At 43.8% G+C, this 18,806-nt stretch overlaps 4 protein-coding genes and 1 long non-coding RNA gene across 6 annotated transcripts in view; 2 read left to right on the forward strand and 3 right to left on the reverse strand.

Moving 5' to 3' along the window:
- Nucleotides 1-881: 881 nt before the first annotated feature.
- Nucleotides 882-3,949, forward strand: LOC124128418 (tripartite motif-containing protein 45-like). Its single transcript, XM_046491834.2, has 2 exons — nt 882-964; nt 1,831-3,949. The coding sequence occupies exon 2, from the start codon at nt 1,835-1,837 to the stop codon at nt 2,990-2,992; it is 1,158 nt and encodes a 385-aa protein (XP_046347790.2). The 5' UTR covers nt 882-964; nt 1,831-1,834; the 3' UTR covers nt 2,993-3,949.
- On the reverse strand, nt 3,045-5,207 carry LOC124128416 (uncharacterized serine-rich protein C215.13-like). The gene has a single exon (XM_046491831.2). It carries the CDS (start codon nt 5,205-5,207, stop codon nt 3,045-3,047), a length of 2,163 nt encoding a protein of 720 aa, XP_046347787.2.
- Nucleotides 5,208-8,239: 3,032 nt separating this feature from the next.
- LOC125380038 lies at nt 8,240-12,937 on the reverse strand. Its single transcript, XR_007221012.1, has 2 exons — nt 9,988-12,937; nt 8,240-9,941 (listed from the first exon to the last, which is right to left on the reverse strand). It is a non-coding gene; the product is annotated as an uncharacterized LOC125380038 (long non-coding RNA).
- Nucleotides 12,938-13,769: 832 nt separating this feature from the next.
- Nucleotides 13,770-15,062, forward strand: LOC125380004 (zinc finger CCCH domain-containing protein 13-like). The gene is made up of 2 exons (XM_048395969.1): nt 13,770-13,778; nt 14,334-15,062. Exons 1-2 carry the CDS (start codon nt 13,770-13,772, stop codon nt 15,060-15,062), a joined length of 738 nt encoding a protein of 245 aa, XP_048251926.1.
- An 89-nt stretch (nt 15,063-15,151) lies between these two features.
- LOC124128417 (cryptochrome-1-like) overlaps nt 15,152-18,806 on the reverse strand; it is a 53,523-nt gene continuing 49,868 nt past the window's right edge. For both annotated transcript variants that reach the window (XM_046491833.2, XM_046491832.2), the window contains exon 12: nt 15,152-16,275. In XM_046491833.2, the coding sequence (XP_046347789.1) occupies nt 16,172-16,275 (104 nt within the window). In that variant the 3' untranslated portion in view covers nt 15,152-16,171. The remainder of the gene's footprint in view (nt 16,276-18,806) is intronic.

Consider the following 18,806-nt stretch of genomic DNA (forward strand, 5'->3'; position numbering starts at 1 on the left):
CCAAGGGTGTCCATCTCCTGCAAGACAATGCTCCAGTACACAACTCTCATGTTGCCCAGACAGAAGCGCGGTCCTGTGGCTATGAAATCCTTCCACATCCTCCTTACTCTCCTGACCTTGCACCTTTTGACTTCCACCTCTTTCCAACCATGAAGTCATTTTTTAAGGTAAAACGTTTCACATATGATGAAACACTGATTTCTGAAGTCAAGTCCTGGTTTGAGACGCAAAATGAGGGCTTTTACAAGCGAGGTCTCCATAGTTGCATAAAACGATGGGAGAAAGGTGTAACTCTTGGTGGTTCCTATGTGGAGAAAGACTAATACCTATGTCAAGTTTCATTCCACTAGCTCCATCGGAAGTGGGTCAGGGGAAATCTTTAATGAATACCCCTCGTACGTTAACCTAAACCTGTACATGAACGCCATTTGATACCTGTGGCATCACAAAACACTAATATGGACATCTGGTTGACGTCAGCGGCGTGCTAGGACATTTTCCCGTGTGACATTGATATTGTGGCGTAGTTCCTGTTTCATCCACGTTCTCGACTAGTCAGACGGTCTCAACTAAAACCACGTTCTCGACTAGTCAGACGGTCTCAACTAAAACCACGTTCTCGACTAGTCAGACGGTCTCAACTAAAACCACGTTCTCAGCTACTCTGACGGTCTCAAATAAAAGCGCGTTCTCAACTATTCTGAAGGTCTCAACTAAGACAACGACGATCATAGTTTCAATACTCAACACTGAGTTACGACAGTCGTATGGCTAATATCACTTTGAGGAACGGAGCCCTGTTAAATGTCTGCTAAGGTCATGTCGACGGAAATGACCGAGGGAATCTGAATGATACGGTATCACATGTCACATTCCGTTATCAACGGGTAATGATTGTAAACGCCCCTGGGAAGCTATAGTGGATGATCCTCGGACTTTTGTAAAGTATTTCACTCTTTCTGAAGTAAGTTAAGATTTAGAACGCTTGGTAAATAATATTATTATATCTACACGTTGTTGCCGAACATATGATCTACTGATTGAGTGAGTGAGTATAGTTTTACACCGCTGTTTGCACTATTCCAGCAATGGCGGGGGACCCCAGGCATGGGCTTCACCCACTGTACCCATGTGGGGAATCGAGCCCGGGCCTCGGGCGTGGCGAGTGAATACTTAAACAACAAGGCTATCCCGCCGTCCTATGTAGTGATTTGAGCAGTGTGCAGACACGATCCTCATGTCATCGCTTCAGGGTGACGGGACCTCTTACCATTATATAGAGAATGCTTTGACATATCATACCCACATCATAATCTAGATGAATTTTGGTTTCGAACCCAAGATCTACTGATCCTGGCACAGCTAAGGGACGCAACTCCATGACCTAAACTACCATGGTACACGTACCCCGCGAAAATTGAGCCACTACATTCATTGACAAGTAGAATTCTACGACAACCGTCTCTTCCGCCTCAGATGTTTTTTCTTCTTCAGATGTCGATGGTGAAGATAATAATATGAATTCAGATTCATTCACACTTTTGTAATAACTAGTCAGTCGAATACAATTGTCAGCGGGTGACCAGTAGGTAGCTACTATTATTATTATTATTATTATTATTATTATTATTATTATTTTCTACTACTACTACCACAACTAGTAAGACTACCACAACTAAAACTTTTGAACACTTACTTCGACTGCTACCAATACGACTACCACAACTACTCTCACCACTACAACACTACTACTAATAATACTATTACTACTACCACTAATGAGATTACCACTTATTACACGTTTGAACACATCTACGTATCCCATTTCAGCGTGATGGCGGCTACAGCAGATACTGATGACAGTCTATCAGAAAGGTCATCCAATCCAGAACAGTCCATGACACTCGTGAAACAGCTTGTTCCAACATCCACTGAGCCTGATGAGATGCACTGTTCATCATGTCGGAGGCTGTTCAACCTACGAGGACAAACACCACGGTTGCTGGGCTGCCTACACTCAGTGTGTTCCGAGTGCTTGAACACAACTCTACACGCCGATGAATCGTCCGGTATTTGGTGCCCCGTCTGTCGGACTCCTTTGACAGAGCAAGCTGCACCTCTAGACTACGCCATCATGAAAGTGTTGGAGATGGAGGATGCGATGGAACTGAGTGGTTTGAAGTGCGATGACTGCCGCCATGATGGCACAGCGACGTACCGATGTCTGGACTGCAGGTGCAACATGTGTGACACATGCAAGTCCTACCATGCTAAGTTTGCTGTAACCATAACCCACGAGTTGAAATGCTTGTCGGAGCTTACTGATAAGAACCACCAGGTATTGAAGGAGGACAAGCTTTGTCCACAACATGGACTTAGGCAACACCTGTTCTGCTGTTCCAAGACGTGTATGGTTGCCATGTGTAGCACCTGCGCGTCAGTACATCACAACGGCCACGACTTGGGGCCAATAAAAAGTCTGTATGAACCAGCTCGCCAGGACATCATGAAACACAATGCCAGACTCGCTGTAAACATCAGTAGAATGGAGGACAGAATCACCCGTCTCAACGCGCACGAGGAAAGGGTTAAAGAGTCGAAACGGAATATTGAGAGTGATATTCACAACCTTTTCTCTTCCCTTGAAGAGAAGGTCCTTGCAAGAAAAGCGGTGCTGGTGAACGCAACCAACAAAATAAAGGACGAGACTCTGAAAGAACTAAAGGGCCTTCAGGACCAGTTGCGGGTTACTGAGAGAAGGAGGCAAGAGGTTATGGAGTACAGTGAACGTGTGAAGAACCTATGCTCACCGGCCGAATTTCTCAACATAGATAAGATACTTACCTCACGAATGATCCAAGTAGCAAGTGAACCAACCACACTTCCATACCAGGAGAAAGAGGTGGTCTTCGAAAGAACGTCTCTGTCTGATCTCATGGCCGCTATTGGTAATCTGTGCGAGATAACTACAACCGCGGAACAGCAGCAGTGAGGTCACTTAGGAGATAAATCACCTTGGACATTACGCGTTTCTCACGGGTGAATCAGTCGTTTCGATCAAGATTACATACTGCTAATTTAATAATAACTTTGGGCACTATGTGTGAATGTAACAGGCTTCGTGCTGCATGCTTCATGTTGTAACTATAGGTGGCACTGACTGATGATGTGACAGGCTTCATGCTGTAACTGTAGGTGGCACTGATTGATGATGTGACAGGCTTCATGCTGTAACTATAGGAGGCACTGACTGATGATGTGACAGGCTTCAGGCTGTAACAATAGGAGGCAGTGAATGATGATGTGACAGGCTTCATGCTGTAACTATTGATGGCATTGACTGATGATGTGACAGACTTCATGCTGTAACAATAGGAGTCACTGACTGATGATGTGACAGGCTTCATGCTGTAACTATAGGAGGCATTGACTGATGATGTGACAGACTTCATGCTGTAACAATAGGAGTCACTGACTGATGATGTGACAGGCTTCATGCTGTAACTATTGGTGGCATTGACTGATGATGTGACAGGCTTCATGCTGTAACTATTGATGGCACTTACTGATGATGTGACAGACTTCATGCTGTAACAATAGGAGTCACTGACTGATGATGTGACAGGCTTCATGCTGTCACTACAGGAGGCATTGACTGATGATGTGACAGGCTTCATGCTGTAACTATAGGAGGCACTGATTGATGATGTGACAGGCTTCATGCTGTAACTATTGATGGCACTGACTGATGATTTGACAGGCTTCATGCTGTAACTATAGGAGGCACTGACTGATGATGTGACAGGCTTCATGCTGTAACTATTGATGGCACTGACTGATGATTTGACAGGCTTCATGCTGTAACTATAGGAGGCACTGACTGATGATGTGACAGGCTTCATGCTGTAACAATAGGAGGCAGTGAATGATGTTGTGACAGGCTTCATGCTGTAACAATAGGAGGCAGTGAATGATGTTGTGACATGCTTCATGCTGTAACTATTGATGGCATTGACTGATGTTGTGACAGGCTTCATGCTGTAACTGTTGGTGGCATTGACTGATGTTGTGACAGGCTTCATGCTGTAACTATAGGAGGCACTGACTGATGATGTGACAGGCTTCATGCTGTAACTATAGGTGGCACTGACTGATGATGTGACAGGCTTCATGTTGTAACTATAGGTGGCATTGACTGATGATGTGACAGGCTTCATGTTGTAACTATAGGTGGCACTGACTGATGATGTGACAGGCTTCAGGCTGTAACTATAGGAGGCACTGACTGATGATGTGACAGGCTTCAGGCTGTAACAATAGGAGGCAGTGAATGATGTTGTGACAGGCTTCATGCTGTAACTATTGGTGGCATTGACTGATGTTGTGACAGGCTTCATGCTGTAACTATAGGAGGCACTGACTGATGATGTGACAGGCTTCATGCTGTAACTATAGGAGGCACTGACTGATGATGTGACAGGCTTCATGCTGTAACTATTGGTGGCATTGACTGATGATGTGACAGGCTTCATGCTGTAACTATTGGTAGCATTGACTGATGATGTGACAGGCTTCAGGCTGTAACTATAGGAGGCACTGACTGATGATGTGACAGGCTTCATGCTGTAACTATTGATGGCACTGACTGATGATGTGACAGTCTTCATGCTGTAACTATTGATGGCATTGACTGATGATGTGACAGGCTTCATGCTGTAACTATAGGAGGCACTGACTGATGATGTGACAGGCTTCATGCTGTAACTATTGGTGGCATTGACTGATGATGTGACAGGCTTCATGCTGTAACTATTGGTGGCATTGACTGATGATGTGACAGGCTTCATGCTGTAACTGTTGGTGGCATTGACTGATGATGTGACAGGCTTCATGCTGTAACTATTGGTGGCATTGACTGATGATGTGACAGGCTTCATGCTGTAACTATTGGTGGCATTGACTGATGATGTGACAGGCTTCATGCTGTAACTATAGGTGGCACTGACTGATGATGTGACAGGCTTCATGCTGTAACTATTGGTGGCATTGACTGATGATGTGACAGGCTTCATGCTGTAACTGTTGGTGGCATTGACTGATGATGTGACAGGCTTCAGGCTGTAACTATTGGTGGCATTGACTGATGATGTGACAGGCTTCATGCTGTAACTATTGGTGGCATTGACTGATGATGTGACAGGCTTCATGCTGTAACTATTGGTGGCATTGACTGATGATGTGACGGCCTTCATGCTACTCTAACAGTTATCATGACACAGCTATAGGTGTGCAATTGGTCTTATGCACACTCTTTACATTATTAAAGCAGACCTCAGTTAAAGGATACGTTATCTAAAGTTATTTTATCTGGCCACTTCCTCAGTGTTATACACAGTGAAACCTCATTGACCTGGAGACCTCACAGTAGCATTAAAAATGATCCCGATAACAGCGAGAGAATGTAAAAAAAATAAAAATTACGTAATAGAATTTTGCCTCTAGATTATTCAATGGAAATTTCTGTTATACCACAGCATGTCACCTTACTATGGAAGTAAACACCAAGTGATGCAGGTCCTGAACGTTTTGGGACATACCATTTGATATTCGTAGGGGGCATGGGAGTTTATTTTTCAAATAAAATCAAATGGAAAATAATCATTTGTCTTCAGGTTTTACCTAAACACGAACAAATTAATTGTTGGACATTCGGAAGAGGTGGTGAGGTGAAATTGGGTTTAACGTCGCGTCCAAGATTATTGCACTTATATAGCGACGTGCATGCACGTGTATGTGTGTGTGTGGCTGCTTGTACTAGTCCGGACTGATGCCGATTTATAGTGCTAGCTCACTGAGATACCATGCCGCAGTTTAACATGAATACCCCACTCAGACACAGTATACTGACTCCGAGCCGACCAGTCCTTGTTTTAGCCCCTTAATGGCGAGCTCCAGACAGGGTAACAACAAGTACAATCTTTTAACGTCTTTTTGTATGACGCGGCCCGGGATCGAACCCTGGACCTTCCGCTCTCCGGGCGGACGCTCTACCACAAGACCACGGAGGCGGTCTGACATTCGGAAGAACATGTCTAGTGAAAAGAATTGTATTGTTTGCGTCCACTTTCAAGAAGAAATGGTGTGTTTTGAAGCAGTCCCCGAAATAGTTTCCTGTCTCTTTCAAGATGTCCAGCACGCTGTTCCTCCACACAAAATGATAAATGGAGGTTTCCACTTTGGTGAAAACCACCAGCACTGGCATATTGTGGAAATTCAAGAATCAAAATTGATTCAAATATTAGAGCCACGAACACAGAATCATCGGATTCTGGCAGGTCAAAGGCGGCAGGGTCACCATACTGGCAACTTCATCTTTAGTTGCATCCTACTACAACGAGTGAGTGAGTGAGTGAGTTGAGGTTAACAACACATGGTACAATATTTGGGATACTTCTAGAATTTTCGTCTGTTGTTGGGGGAAACCCCGACATGACCCAGGTTGTAGACGTTTACCAATTTGGCGAAACTGAAGAGCATGGACAAAATTCCGACTCACTTGGGTTCATAGGCCATAAGTTGAATTCCAACCCATGACACGGAGATACTGGTGAAGGATGAAGGTTTGCGCGGGATACTATAAGTTGTAGGAGTATCACTCGGGTTACATGTGGCTTTATGCCTTCCGCGTTAGTTTTTATACCACGATCCGGATAAAATCACATACCCTGAGTGATACTGATATGAACAACGAATTTATTTTGCCGACATGTTTCAATCTGCTATAATAATAATTGAAGCAAACTGAAACTTGAAAGAAAACATATGTTCGATTGAGCTGAAGTTAACTTGTGTTGTGTCACGTGACTTTCATTGATCCGTAAACACTGTGCAGCTTTTTGCTTCGTATTGGGGTGCAAGAGAGTTATTCTCCAGCTCTGAAATCCACGTGCTGCATGTTTTCTTCCTGACGGGGTATAAGGAATTTATTCTGCTCAGAAATTCCATAGGGTTGTATGATGAATGATATCGTATGTGTTTCCCAAGTTTCATCAAGTGCCATATTGATACAGTGGTCATGAGCTATGCTCTGCAATAAGAAAGTTTCATATGAACTTAGTCTAACTTACTGCCTTAGAATGCAAAATCTCAAATTAGAAAAAAGCAAAAGGCACCAGTTCAGTACCTGCCTGATGTGCGTCCGAAGTATCAAAAGGAAATGCGAAACAGTTTATAATATTGCTACAGATATTACCCCTACCATCGTTTTAATCTTATGTTTGCTTGCTGCCTCGGAAAACCAAAACAATTCTAATTTCAAAAATATATGCGTAATAAAAGGCACAGTTCAGCACGTGCCTGATATGTATACAAAGTTTCTCAAAGAAAGGAAATTCCAAATTATGAGTTATGCTCCTGAATTGATCCCTACTCAAATTTGAAATTACGTCCACATTGTTATTTTGAAAAGACAAACAGTGAAAATTTCAGAAATTCCTGAAAAGATAAAGGTCCCGATTATCAGCATGCCTGTTGTGTGGACAACGTTTGATGAAGACATATTAAACAGTTAATGAGTTATGCTCTTGATGGACAGAGCCTGTTTCTATATCCCCTACAAAGCTTTATTTGGGCAGGGAATAACAATCCAGACAATAGGGGGTACAATGACATGCTATCAGCCATGTAGCCATGATCAGCATGTCTCTCCTTCTGATGTCTATTCTGCATCCTTACAACAACTGAGGAATGTATCAACATGGTGCTTGATTTCACAATCATGCACAATGACAGGTCATGTCCACGGACCTATGTCAGAGAGGGAGTGTGATGTGTTCTGTGCAAACCAGTGTTTGATAAAATGAACAATACTCCCGCTCCATCAGGGAATGCTGCCATCGTGGGTACCTGCTCCCTATCAGCTAAATCTCCCCGACCCTTGAAGATAGGGTAGAGAATAGGTCTGCAGAAACCCATGCTTGAGGTAAAAGACGACTATGCTTGTCAAAAGAGGCGACTAACGGGATCAGGTGGTCAGGCTCGCTGACTTCGCTGATGCATGTCATTGTATCCAAATTGCGTAGATCGATGCTCATTATGTCAATCACTGGATTGTCTTGTCCAGATTATTTACAGACATCCATCGTATAGCTGGAATGTTGTTGTGTGGCGCTAAACAACAAACAAACAATATATTCTTCCCCTAAAAGTTGTAACAAACAACAATTAACAACAGAAGAAACACAGCTGCATACATTTTATTAACAACAATAAAACATGGACATCTATATGCAACAACACAGAATGTCAATATCTGTAACACATACTTTTATCAAACATGCATATCCCAGCTTCTTATCGCCAACCATCTGCTTTCACACATCATTTAAAATAGCCATCATAGATCTGTCATAAAAAATAATTTTCTAATGGAAAAAAATATCTGAAACTATTATTTTCAAACTGTCTATATCCAGCCATTATCTCATATGAAAATAGTGATTTTCATAAAAAGAGGGTTTGAATTTGGCTTATACCGTTTGAAAGATTCTACTTAAGTGACCCAAAAAATCTATCAACAATAGTTCGGCTGCAATTGTGCAACATTGATGGTTATTGTATCAAATTGTCCAGGCACCCAGTGAATATGACAACTTGCACCTATTTCATTGATGAATGTTTCTTTATTTTACCTGGCATTATCATACTTGTTTCTGATTGGTTAACTGAAAGGCAATTTTTCCCCATGTACCCTGCTGACAGATAAAGTACAAATTTCATATAGACCGTTGGAAAATTACAAACTTCTTACCAGAGTGTATACTATGGTATAAGCATATTATGTCAAACCTGAACACTAACCAAATGCAGTTAAATGAGACTTTTAGACGAATGGTTAAAATAATGCCTGTAAGATAAATTCATTTTCAACCAGTACCTCGGGGTATATGTTGTGGTGAACCCTGTGTTTGAGACTCACCTACTGGCTCAAGGTACATAGGCTGACACATTGTACATCATACCTCCATGTCAGAATGATGAGATCTTATTGGTCCATGTGATCTTGATAAAATACTAGGTATCCCGCCTTGGAGGGAAATAAATTTCCCAGCAGGGTAATAAATCTCTTATACCCTGCCACAATCAAGTCAGGCTGCACATGAATTTCTGAGAGGCTGAATAAATCCTGTATACCCTGCTTTGAAGCAAAAAGCTGCATGCTTTTTCACGAGTCAATGGAGTCACGTGACTTAGCATTCAGGTATGAGGCAGTGGTTATACAGTAGATTGCATAAACACTGCCTCATAACTGTATATATGCTTGTCAACCATACTCGGTACATCACTTGCTTGATAACGGTGTCAGAACCTACACCAAAGCATTGCTCCTAATTGTAAAAAAGAAGTTGTTCCCCATTTATCTTATCCTTACTTACAGTTCTTTACTACACTGTGCCTCAGGCACTTCATGGTGACAAATAGAAAAAGGAGGCACTGACAGATTGTAGTAGGCCTCATGCTAAAGCTACAGGAGGCACTGACAGATTGTAGTAGGCCTCATGCTAAAGCTACAAGAGGCACTGACAGATTGTAGTAGACCCCATGCTAAAGCTACAAGAGGCACTGACAGATTGTAGTAGGCCTCATGCTAAAGCTATAGGAGTCACTGACAGATTGTAGTAGGCCTCATGCTAAAGCTATAGGAGGCACTGACAGATTGTAGTAGACCCCATGCTGAAGCTACAAGAGGCACTGACAGATTGTAGTAGGCCCCATGCTAAAGCTATAGGAGTCACTGACAGATTGTAGTAGGCCCCATGCTAAAGCTATAGGAGTCACTGACAGATTGTAGTAGGCCCCATGCTAAAGCTATAGGAGTCACTGACAGATTGTAGTAGACCCCATGCTAAAGCTATAGGAGGCACTGACAGATTGTAGTAGGCCTCATGCTACACCTATTTGAGGAGGCACTGACAGATTGTAGTAGACCCCATGCTAAAGCTATAGGAGGCACTGACAGATTGTAGTAGGCCCCATGCTAAAGCTATAGGAGGAGGCACTGACAGATTGTAGTAGGCCCCATGCTAAAGCTATAGGAGGAGGCTCTGACAGATTGTAGTAGACCCCATGCTAAAGCTATAGGAGTCACTGACATATTGTAGTAGACCCCATGCTAAAGCTATAGGAGGAGGCACTGACAGATTGTAGTAGGCCTCATGCTCAAGCTATAGGGGGCACTGACAGATTGTAGCAGGCCTCATGCTAAAGCTATAGGAGGCACTGACAGATTGTAGCAGGCCTCATGCTCAAGCTATAGGAGGCACTGACAGACTGTAGCAGGCCTCATGTGATATCAATGGAAGGAACTGGTGAAGGTAATGATACTCAAGTTATGGTAGTCCTCAGTCCTATTCTCAAGCCCTGTCCATACAACAAATAACAAGCCATAATGTTGAAACATCACATTCAAATATATGTCAACAATATATAGAGAACAAATGCAGTACATGTCACAACATGCTCACAGGATATGACATATGAATTGAAATGTTTCTCTCAGCGACAACTGTGGGGTTATATCACAGTGTGTCAGGTAGCGGGGAAACGTGATGCAGACCGGAGTTGACATCAGGTCAGTGATCCCAACACCACATACTCCTGCTGAGTTCACGCATCCGAAAACATACTCTTCATGTAGTGTCAGACTTAACATGGTACTGTGCATGTCTAAGGAAACATTCTCCACAAGAACTCGCCCAACACCAGAAACTACTTTCTCAGATGTAAATTATCAACACGTTTCACTGTTTTACATTGCATTGAACAATATTTTGGCAAGAACAAAGGCCACCCAGCTTGTGCTTTGCGCACTGTACCACTGTGGGTATTCAGACTGATATTAGGACAGGCAAAATGGTAGAAAACAATCAAGCAACCCCACAATAAACATTTTCTGAAGTCACTAAGTACACTTCAATGAGGTAAAAATATTTCTAAACAGGTAAAATTAAACATATAACATGCTATTTTAAAAAGAGATCTTTCCAAGTTACAATTGATGATTATATTTCTCAAAGAAATTTCTACTGTTGCCACAGTGACGTTTGATTGTTGTTGTTTAACGCCGCACTCAGCACTATTCCAGCTGAAAGATGGCGGTCTGTAAACAATCGAGTCAGGATCAGACAATCCAGTGACTGACATCAATACCATTGATCTACACAACTGGGATAAGATGACGTGCCTCAACCAAGTCAGCGAGCCTGATCACACAATCCTGTTAGTCGCCTCTTACGACAAGCATGGGTTGCTGAAGATCAATTCTAACCTGGGTCTTCTAGGTTCCTCAGGGATGTAAGGAGAGGAGTGAGCTAGGTTTACACAGCTTTGAACAGCATGTGTGTTACAGTGTATTAAATTTAATAATATAGGAGGGAAGGCCAGAGTGACACAGGCCACAGACATTCACCCACAAGCACACGTATGGTGCTGACAAACCAAGGATCATAAGTGGGGAGGAACTGAGATAAGCAGATCCTGGCAACTCCAATGCAGGTAACTCTGCACAATGATTACATCATTAGACCACTGGGCCACCCAGATCATTAGGCCTTTGGGCCACCCAGATCATTAGACCACTGGGCCACCCCGATCATTAGACCACTGGGCCACCCAAATCATTAGACATATGGGGCACCCAGATCATTAGGCCTTTGGGTCACCCAGATCATTAGACCACTGGGCCACCCCGATCATTAGACCACTGGGCCACCCAGATCATTAGGCCTTTGGGCCAGCCCGATCATTAGACCACTGGGCCACCCAAATCATTAGACATATGGGGCACCCAGATCATTAGACCACTGGGTCACCCAGATCATTAGACCACTGGGCCACCCAGATCATTAGACCACTGGGCCACCTAGATCATTCGACTTCTTGGCCACCCATGACCCAGGAATGCAAGGCAGTACTTTCAGAGAATAAATCATATAATTATTTTAGTCCTTTACTTCACACTCTACACTTTCATTTCAAATCAAACAATGGTTATGACAAACACATTTTGATATTTATTAACTCTATCAATGACATAAGGTTAATGGTTTCATAATAACAACCATTAGCTGTTCTTCATAGAAGCATTCCCATTTACTGGTAATTATCAGTTTTTTAATGGTAAAATAAGGTTTGAACTGGTAATCCATATGGCTGCCAGTCCCTGAGGACCGGCAAATAAAGTACCTTATAAATTATTGTTGTTAACAAAAACATCGCCAATAATCAAAAACATCGCCGATAATCGATGAAGTATATTTTTCAAACGAAGTCAGCTTGTCTATTTTACATCATCAGTGTTTCCTGTTGTCTATTTTTCATTCAAAGAAATAACATTTCGTTGTACTTTGAATTTAAATATCTATTTGTAGTGACTTAGCCTTGAACCAAAGTGAAATATTAAGAGAGAAAAATATGACTGAACTTTGTGTGAATGAGGTGTACATCTAAGTTACTTCAGAGATGATTTTATTGAATTTGTCCAGCATGAACATACACTGCATTGAACATGCTGTTGAAAGAATTATAACCAGGCAATTTTGATATGTTTATTTATTGAGTTGGTACTCACCAAATTGGAGGTTTTTTTTGGAATTGCCTGTCCACTGGGACTGGCAGTTTAAAGAGCCAGCGGCAACACGGTCATAGTTCAAAACTTTCTTTCCAAGACTACTTTGAAATCTGCTGAGAATATCACTGTATCTGTGTTATACATATATTATACATCTCCGTATTATCTACAAAAAGGAGACAGGAATGATAAAAGTGAGTGAGTGAGTTGGGTTTAACGCCGCTTTTAACAGTATTCCAGTTATATCACGGCATGACAGCTTAATGTGGGAGGATAGCCCCAAGTGATGCAGGTCTCAGACGTTTACCACTTCGGTGAAACCCATGAGCACGGGTATGGTGCTGACAAACCTAGAAACATAATCGGGGCGAACCGGGATTCGAACCCACAATCATAGGTTTCTGGCGTGCCCAAGGGATGCAACTCTGCACAGCGAATCACGGCGCCTTAGACGACTAGGCCACCCTTGCCCCCGAATGATAAAAGAGGTAGATTATTTGATTATGGTTATGAAATATGCCCACAATAACCAAACTTATGCATGGGAACTATTAATGACTTTCTCCTGAAATCCACATTGACAGTGAAATCTATAGCACATTCAACTCAAACAATAAATTTGATTGCTATGGGATATATGTGTTTGTTTGAAAATTATGGTCCAAAGCAAAAGAGGTCTGTAAGGAAAATGAGATTCTGTTGAATTTACGTCTTTCATACTCCTGAATTTAGAAAGTCAAAAAGCATTCAATATGAGGAGATGAAAAAGCAGTAACATTATGTTGGAGTGAGTGAGTGAGTGAGTATAGTTTTACGCGGCTTTTAGCAATATTCCAGCAATATCACGGCGGGGGACACCAGAAATGGGCTTCACACATTGTACCCATGTCGGGAATCGAACCCGGGTCTTCGGCTTGACGAGCGAACGCTTTAACCACTAGGCTATCCGACCGCCCCTCACATTATGTTGGAAGCATTAGGGGAAGAATGCTGATTGTGGACAAAGATAACGTATACAAACACGAAATTCTAACTGCATTTACAAAGTCCATAGAAGCTACTGATGCACAAAACAGACACAGCTGGAATGAGTAGAGCTTTTGCAATGTTGCACAATAAATGCCATAAAAACAAAAAGACAATGACACAGGTAACACAAGGTCATTGACACAGGTAACAAGTCTCTGGCCATCAAAAGGCGCTAAAATTACAATACTCCACAAGCTATGAAAGACATGTACGTAACACTGGCATAACAAATCCATACTACAATAGGCAGTACCAGGCACACAAAAAACAGGTATCACAATGGAGGAACCTAACATCATTTTCTTACGGCCCATGCCTTAAGTTATGTAGCCTAAAATATGTTTTGGCTTTCCAAAATATATATATTCCTTCGAAATGTGTGAGGAGTTGACTAAAATCTCTTCTTGCATTTTATGCTCATAAATCGAAAAAATCAATTTCAATCCAAATGACAACATAACTGTTAGGAGAGACAACAGAACTGTTGAGAGACAACCTAACTGTTGAGAGATAACTGAACTTTTGAGAGGGACAACAGAACTGTTGAGAGAGACAACAGAACTGCTGTGAGGGACAACAGAACTTTTGAGAGGGACAACAGAACTTTTGAAAGGGACAACAGAACTGTTGAGAGAGACAACAGAACTTTTGAGAGGGACAACAGACTTTTTGAGAGGGGACAACAGAACTGTTGAGAGAGACAACAGAACTTTTGAGAGGGACAACAGAACTTTTGGTAGGGACAACAGAACTTTTGAGAGGGACAACAGAACTGTTGAGAGGGACAACAGAACTTTTGAGAGGGACAACAGAACTGTTGAGAGGGACAACAGAACTTTTGAGAGGGACAACAGAACTGTTGAGAGGGACAACAGAACTGTTGAGAGAGACAACAGAACTTTTGAGAGAGACAACAGAACTTTTGAGAGGGGACAACAGAACTGTTGAGAGAGACAACAGAACTTTTGGTAGGGACAACAGAACTTTTGAGAGGGACAACGGAACTGTTGAGAGAGACAACAGAACTTTTGAGAGGGACAACAGAACTGTTGAGAGGGACAACAGAACTTTTGAGAGGGACAACAGAACTGTTGAGAGAGACAACAGAACTTTTGAGAGGGACAACAGAACTTTTGAGAGGGACAACAGAACTGTTGAGAGGGACAACCGAACTTTTGAGAGGGACAACAGAACTGTTGAGAGAGACAACAGAACTTTTGAGAGGGACAAAAGAACTGTTGAGAGAGACAACAGAACTTTTGAGAGGGACAACCGAACTTTTGAGAGGGACAGAACTGTTGAGAGAGACAAAAGAACTGTTGAGAGGGACAACAGAACTGTTCAGAGGGACAACAGAACTGTTGGGACAGACAACCAAACTGTTGAGAGACAACCTAACTGTTGAGAGATAACTGAACTGTTGAGAAAGACAATAGAACTGTTGAGAGAGACAACTGAACTTTTGAGAGGGACAACAGAACTGTTGAGAGAGACAACAGAACTGTTAGGACAGACAACCAAACTGTTGAGAGACAACCTAACTGTTGAGAGATAACTGAACTTTTGAGAGGGACAACAGAACTGTTGAGAGAGACAACAGAACTGCTGTGAGGGACAACAGAACTTTTGAGAGGGACAACAGAACTTTTGAAAGGGACAACAGAACTGTTGAGAGAGACAACAGAACTGTTGAGAGGGACAACAGAACTTTTGAGAGGGACAACAGAACTGTTGAGAGAGACAACAGAACTTTTGAGAGAGACAACAGAACTTTTGAGAGGGGACAACAGAACTGTTGAGAGAGACAACAGAACTTTTGAGAGGGACAAAAGAACTGTTGAGAGAGACAACAGAACTTTTGAGAGGGACAACAGAACTTTTGAGAGGCACAGAACTGTTGAGAGAGACAACAGAACTGTTCAGAGGGACAACAGAACTGTTCAGAGGGACAACAGAACTGTTGGGAGAGAAACAGAACTGTTGGGAGAGAATCAGAACTGTTGGGAGAGACAACAAACCTGTTAGGAGAGACAACAGTACTTTTGAGAGAGAAGTTTATTCGACATTCTGTTCATTAACGTGTTCATATGTTTATCAATTTCCATGTGTTTGTCCAGTGTACTTGTGTGAAAGTACATTAATAAATGTCTTCGCATGATAAACAAATAAACAATAAACAAATTTTTAAGTGTGCTTGTAGTGAAATCATAAAACGTGCCATCATGATTCCAACCATGCCATTGGCACTGTAATACATGGAATTTTTAAACCTGACATAAAAGTATCATTATCGGTGAGTATGAAAGGGCTTATGGCTCTTTCAGCAATATTTCAGCCAAAATTAAACTGCTTTGTTTGTTGTACTGTGTCGTCTGCAGGTAGTGGATGAGGAGGTTTGAAGATTCGTGTGGTCGTGTTCATCTCACGGGAAGTATGTTATGGGACCCAGACAAACATTTTCACTTCCTCTGTGTTGGTTGTAATGTGTCATCTGCAGGTAGTGGATGAGGAGGTTTAGAGCTTCTTCAGGTCGGTTTCCATCTCACAGAAAGTATGCTGTGGGACCCAGACAAACGACTTGACTTCCTCGATGTTGGTTGGCGCACAATGAGAAATTTCTGAAAAAAATATAATTAGATTAAGTTCTAGCTCCTAATGACTTTTCTGGACAAATATACAAATGTATACCAATTGTAGTATTATAACTAACTTACACTTGTGCCATGTCCTGTCCATTAGCACACACACTGGGCTGCTATCTACATTTTCAACTCCATCATCTACTCTATGCATCCTCTACAGCTAGAAGGCAGAGTTACCTGCTTCTCAGTGGGACCTGGGTCTTTCACTGTTTCCAGCAAGGAAAGCATGGCTAATTTTCAGCAACCATCACTGCCACTTGTTGTTGCCATGCAGCGGTAGTTGCCACATATGCTACCCCGGTCTGGCAGAGGTAGTTGCCAGACATGCTATCAGGGCCTGGCAGTGGTAGTTGCCACATATACAACCAGGGCCTGGCAGTGGTAGTTGCCACATATGCTACCAGGGTCTGACAGCTTTAGTTGCCACATATGCTACCAGGGCCTGGCAGTGGTAGTTGCCACATATGCCACAGGGGCCTGGCAGCGACAGTTGCCACATATGCTACTAGGGCCTGGCAGTGGTAGTTGCCACATATACTACCAGGGCCTGGCAGTGACAGTTGTCACATATGCTACTAGGGCCTGGCAGTGGTAGTTGCCACATATACTACCAGGGCCTGGCAGTGGTAGTTGTCACATATGCTACAAGGGCCTGGCAGTGGTAGTTGCCACATATACTCCCAGGGCCTGGCAGTGGTAGTTGCCACATATACTACCAGGGCCTGGCAGTGGTAGTTGCCACATATACTACCAGGGCCTGGCAGTGGTAGTTGCCACATATACTACCAGGGCCTGGCAGCGACAGTTGCCACATATGCTACAGGGGCCTGGCAGTGGTAGTTGCCACATATACTACCAGGGCCTGGCAGCAACAGTTGCCACATATACTACCAGGGCCTGGCAGTGGTAGTTGCCACATATGCTACCAGGGCCTGGCAGTGGTAGTTGCCACATATGCTACTAGGGCCTGGCAGCGACAGTTGCCACATATACTACCAGGGCCTGGCAGTGGTAGTTGCCACATATACTACCAGGGCCTGGCAGTGGTAGTTGCAACATATGCTACTAGGGCCTGGCAGCGACAGTTGCCACATATGCCACCAGGGCCTGGCAGTGGTAGTTGCCACATATACTACCAGGGCCTGGCAGTGGTAGTTGCCACATATGCTACCAGGGTCTGACAGCGGTAGTTGCCACATTTGCTACCAGGGCCTGGCAGTGGTAGTTGCCACATATGCCACAGGGTCCTGGCAGCGACAGTTGCCACATATACTACCAGGGCCTGGCAGCGGTAGTCGCCACATTTACTTCCAGGGCCTGGCAGTGGTAGATGCCACATATACCACCAGGGCCTGGCAGTGGTAGATGCCACATATACTACCAGGGCCTGGCAGCGATAGTTGCCACATATGCTACCAGGGTCTGACAGCTTTAGTTGCAACATATGCTACCAGGGCCTGGCAGTGGTAGTTGCCACATATACTACCAGGGCCTGGCAGCGGCAGTTGCCACATATACTACCAGGGCCTGGCAGTGGTAGTTGCCACACATACTACCAGGGCCTGGCAGTGGTAGTTGCCACATATACTACCATAGCCTGGCAGTGGTAGTTGCCACTTATACTACCAGGGCCTGGCAGTGGTAGTTGCCACATATGCTACCAGGGCCTGGCAGCGGTAGTTGCCACATATACTACCAGGGCCTGGCAGTGGTAGTTGCCACATATGCCACAGGGGCCTGGCAGCGACAGTTGCCACATATGCTACAGGGCCTGGCAGTGGTAGTTGCCACATATACTACCAGGGCCTGGCAGTGACAGTTGTCACATATGCTACTAGGGGCTGGCAGTGGTTGTTGCCACATATACTACCAGGGCCTGGCAGTGGTAGTTGTCACATATGCTACTAGGGCCTGGCAGTGGTAGTTGCCACATATACTACCAGGGCCTGGCAGTGGTAGTTGCCACATATACTACCAGGGCCTGGCAGTGGTAGTTGCCACATATACTACCAGGGCCTGGCAGTGGTAGTTGCCACATATACTACCAGGGCCTGGCAGCGACAGTTGCCGCATATGCTACAGGGGCCTGGCAGTGGTAGTTGCCACATATACTACCAGGGCCTGGCAGCAACAGTTGCCACATATACTACCAGGGCCTGGCAGTGGTAGTTGCCACATATGCTACCAGGGCCTGGCAGTGGTAGTTGCCACATATGCTACTAGGGCCTGGCAGCGACAGTTGCCACATATACTACCAGGGCCTGGCAGTGGTAGTTGCCACATATACTACCAGGGCCTGGCAGTGGTAGTTGCAACATATGCTACTAGGGCCTGGCAGCGACAGTTGCCACATATACTACCAGGGCCTGGCAGTGGTAGTTGCCACATATACTACCAGGGCCTGGCAGTGGTAGTTGCCACATATGCTACCAGGGTCTGACAGCGGTAGTTGCCACATTTGCTACCAGGGCCTGGCAGTGGTAGTTGCCACATATGCCACAGGGTCC

This window comes from Haliotis rufescens, unplaced genomic scaffold, assembly GCF_023055435.1.
Source record: "Haliotis rufescens isolate VD_foot unplaced genomic scaffold, xgHalRufe1.0.p SCAF_15, whole genome shotgun sequence".
In the NCBI taxonomy this organism is placed as follows: domain Eukaryota; kingdom Metazoa; phylum Mollusca; class Gastropoda; order Lepetellida; family Haliotidae; genus Haliotis; species Haliotis rufescens.

Bases quoted from the DNA above. Each gene is read 5' to 3' on its own strand.
- LOC124128416 (XM_046491831.2), bottom strand. From the start codon at position 5,207: ATGAAGCCTGTCACATCATCAGTCAATGCCACCAATAGTTACAGCATG.
- LOC124128418 (XM_046491834.2), top strand. From the start codon at position 1,835: ATGGCGGCTACAGCAGATACTGATGACAGTCTATCAGAAAGGTCATCC.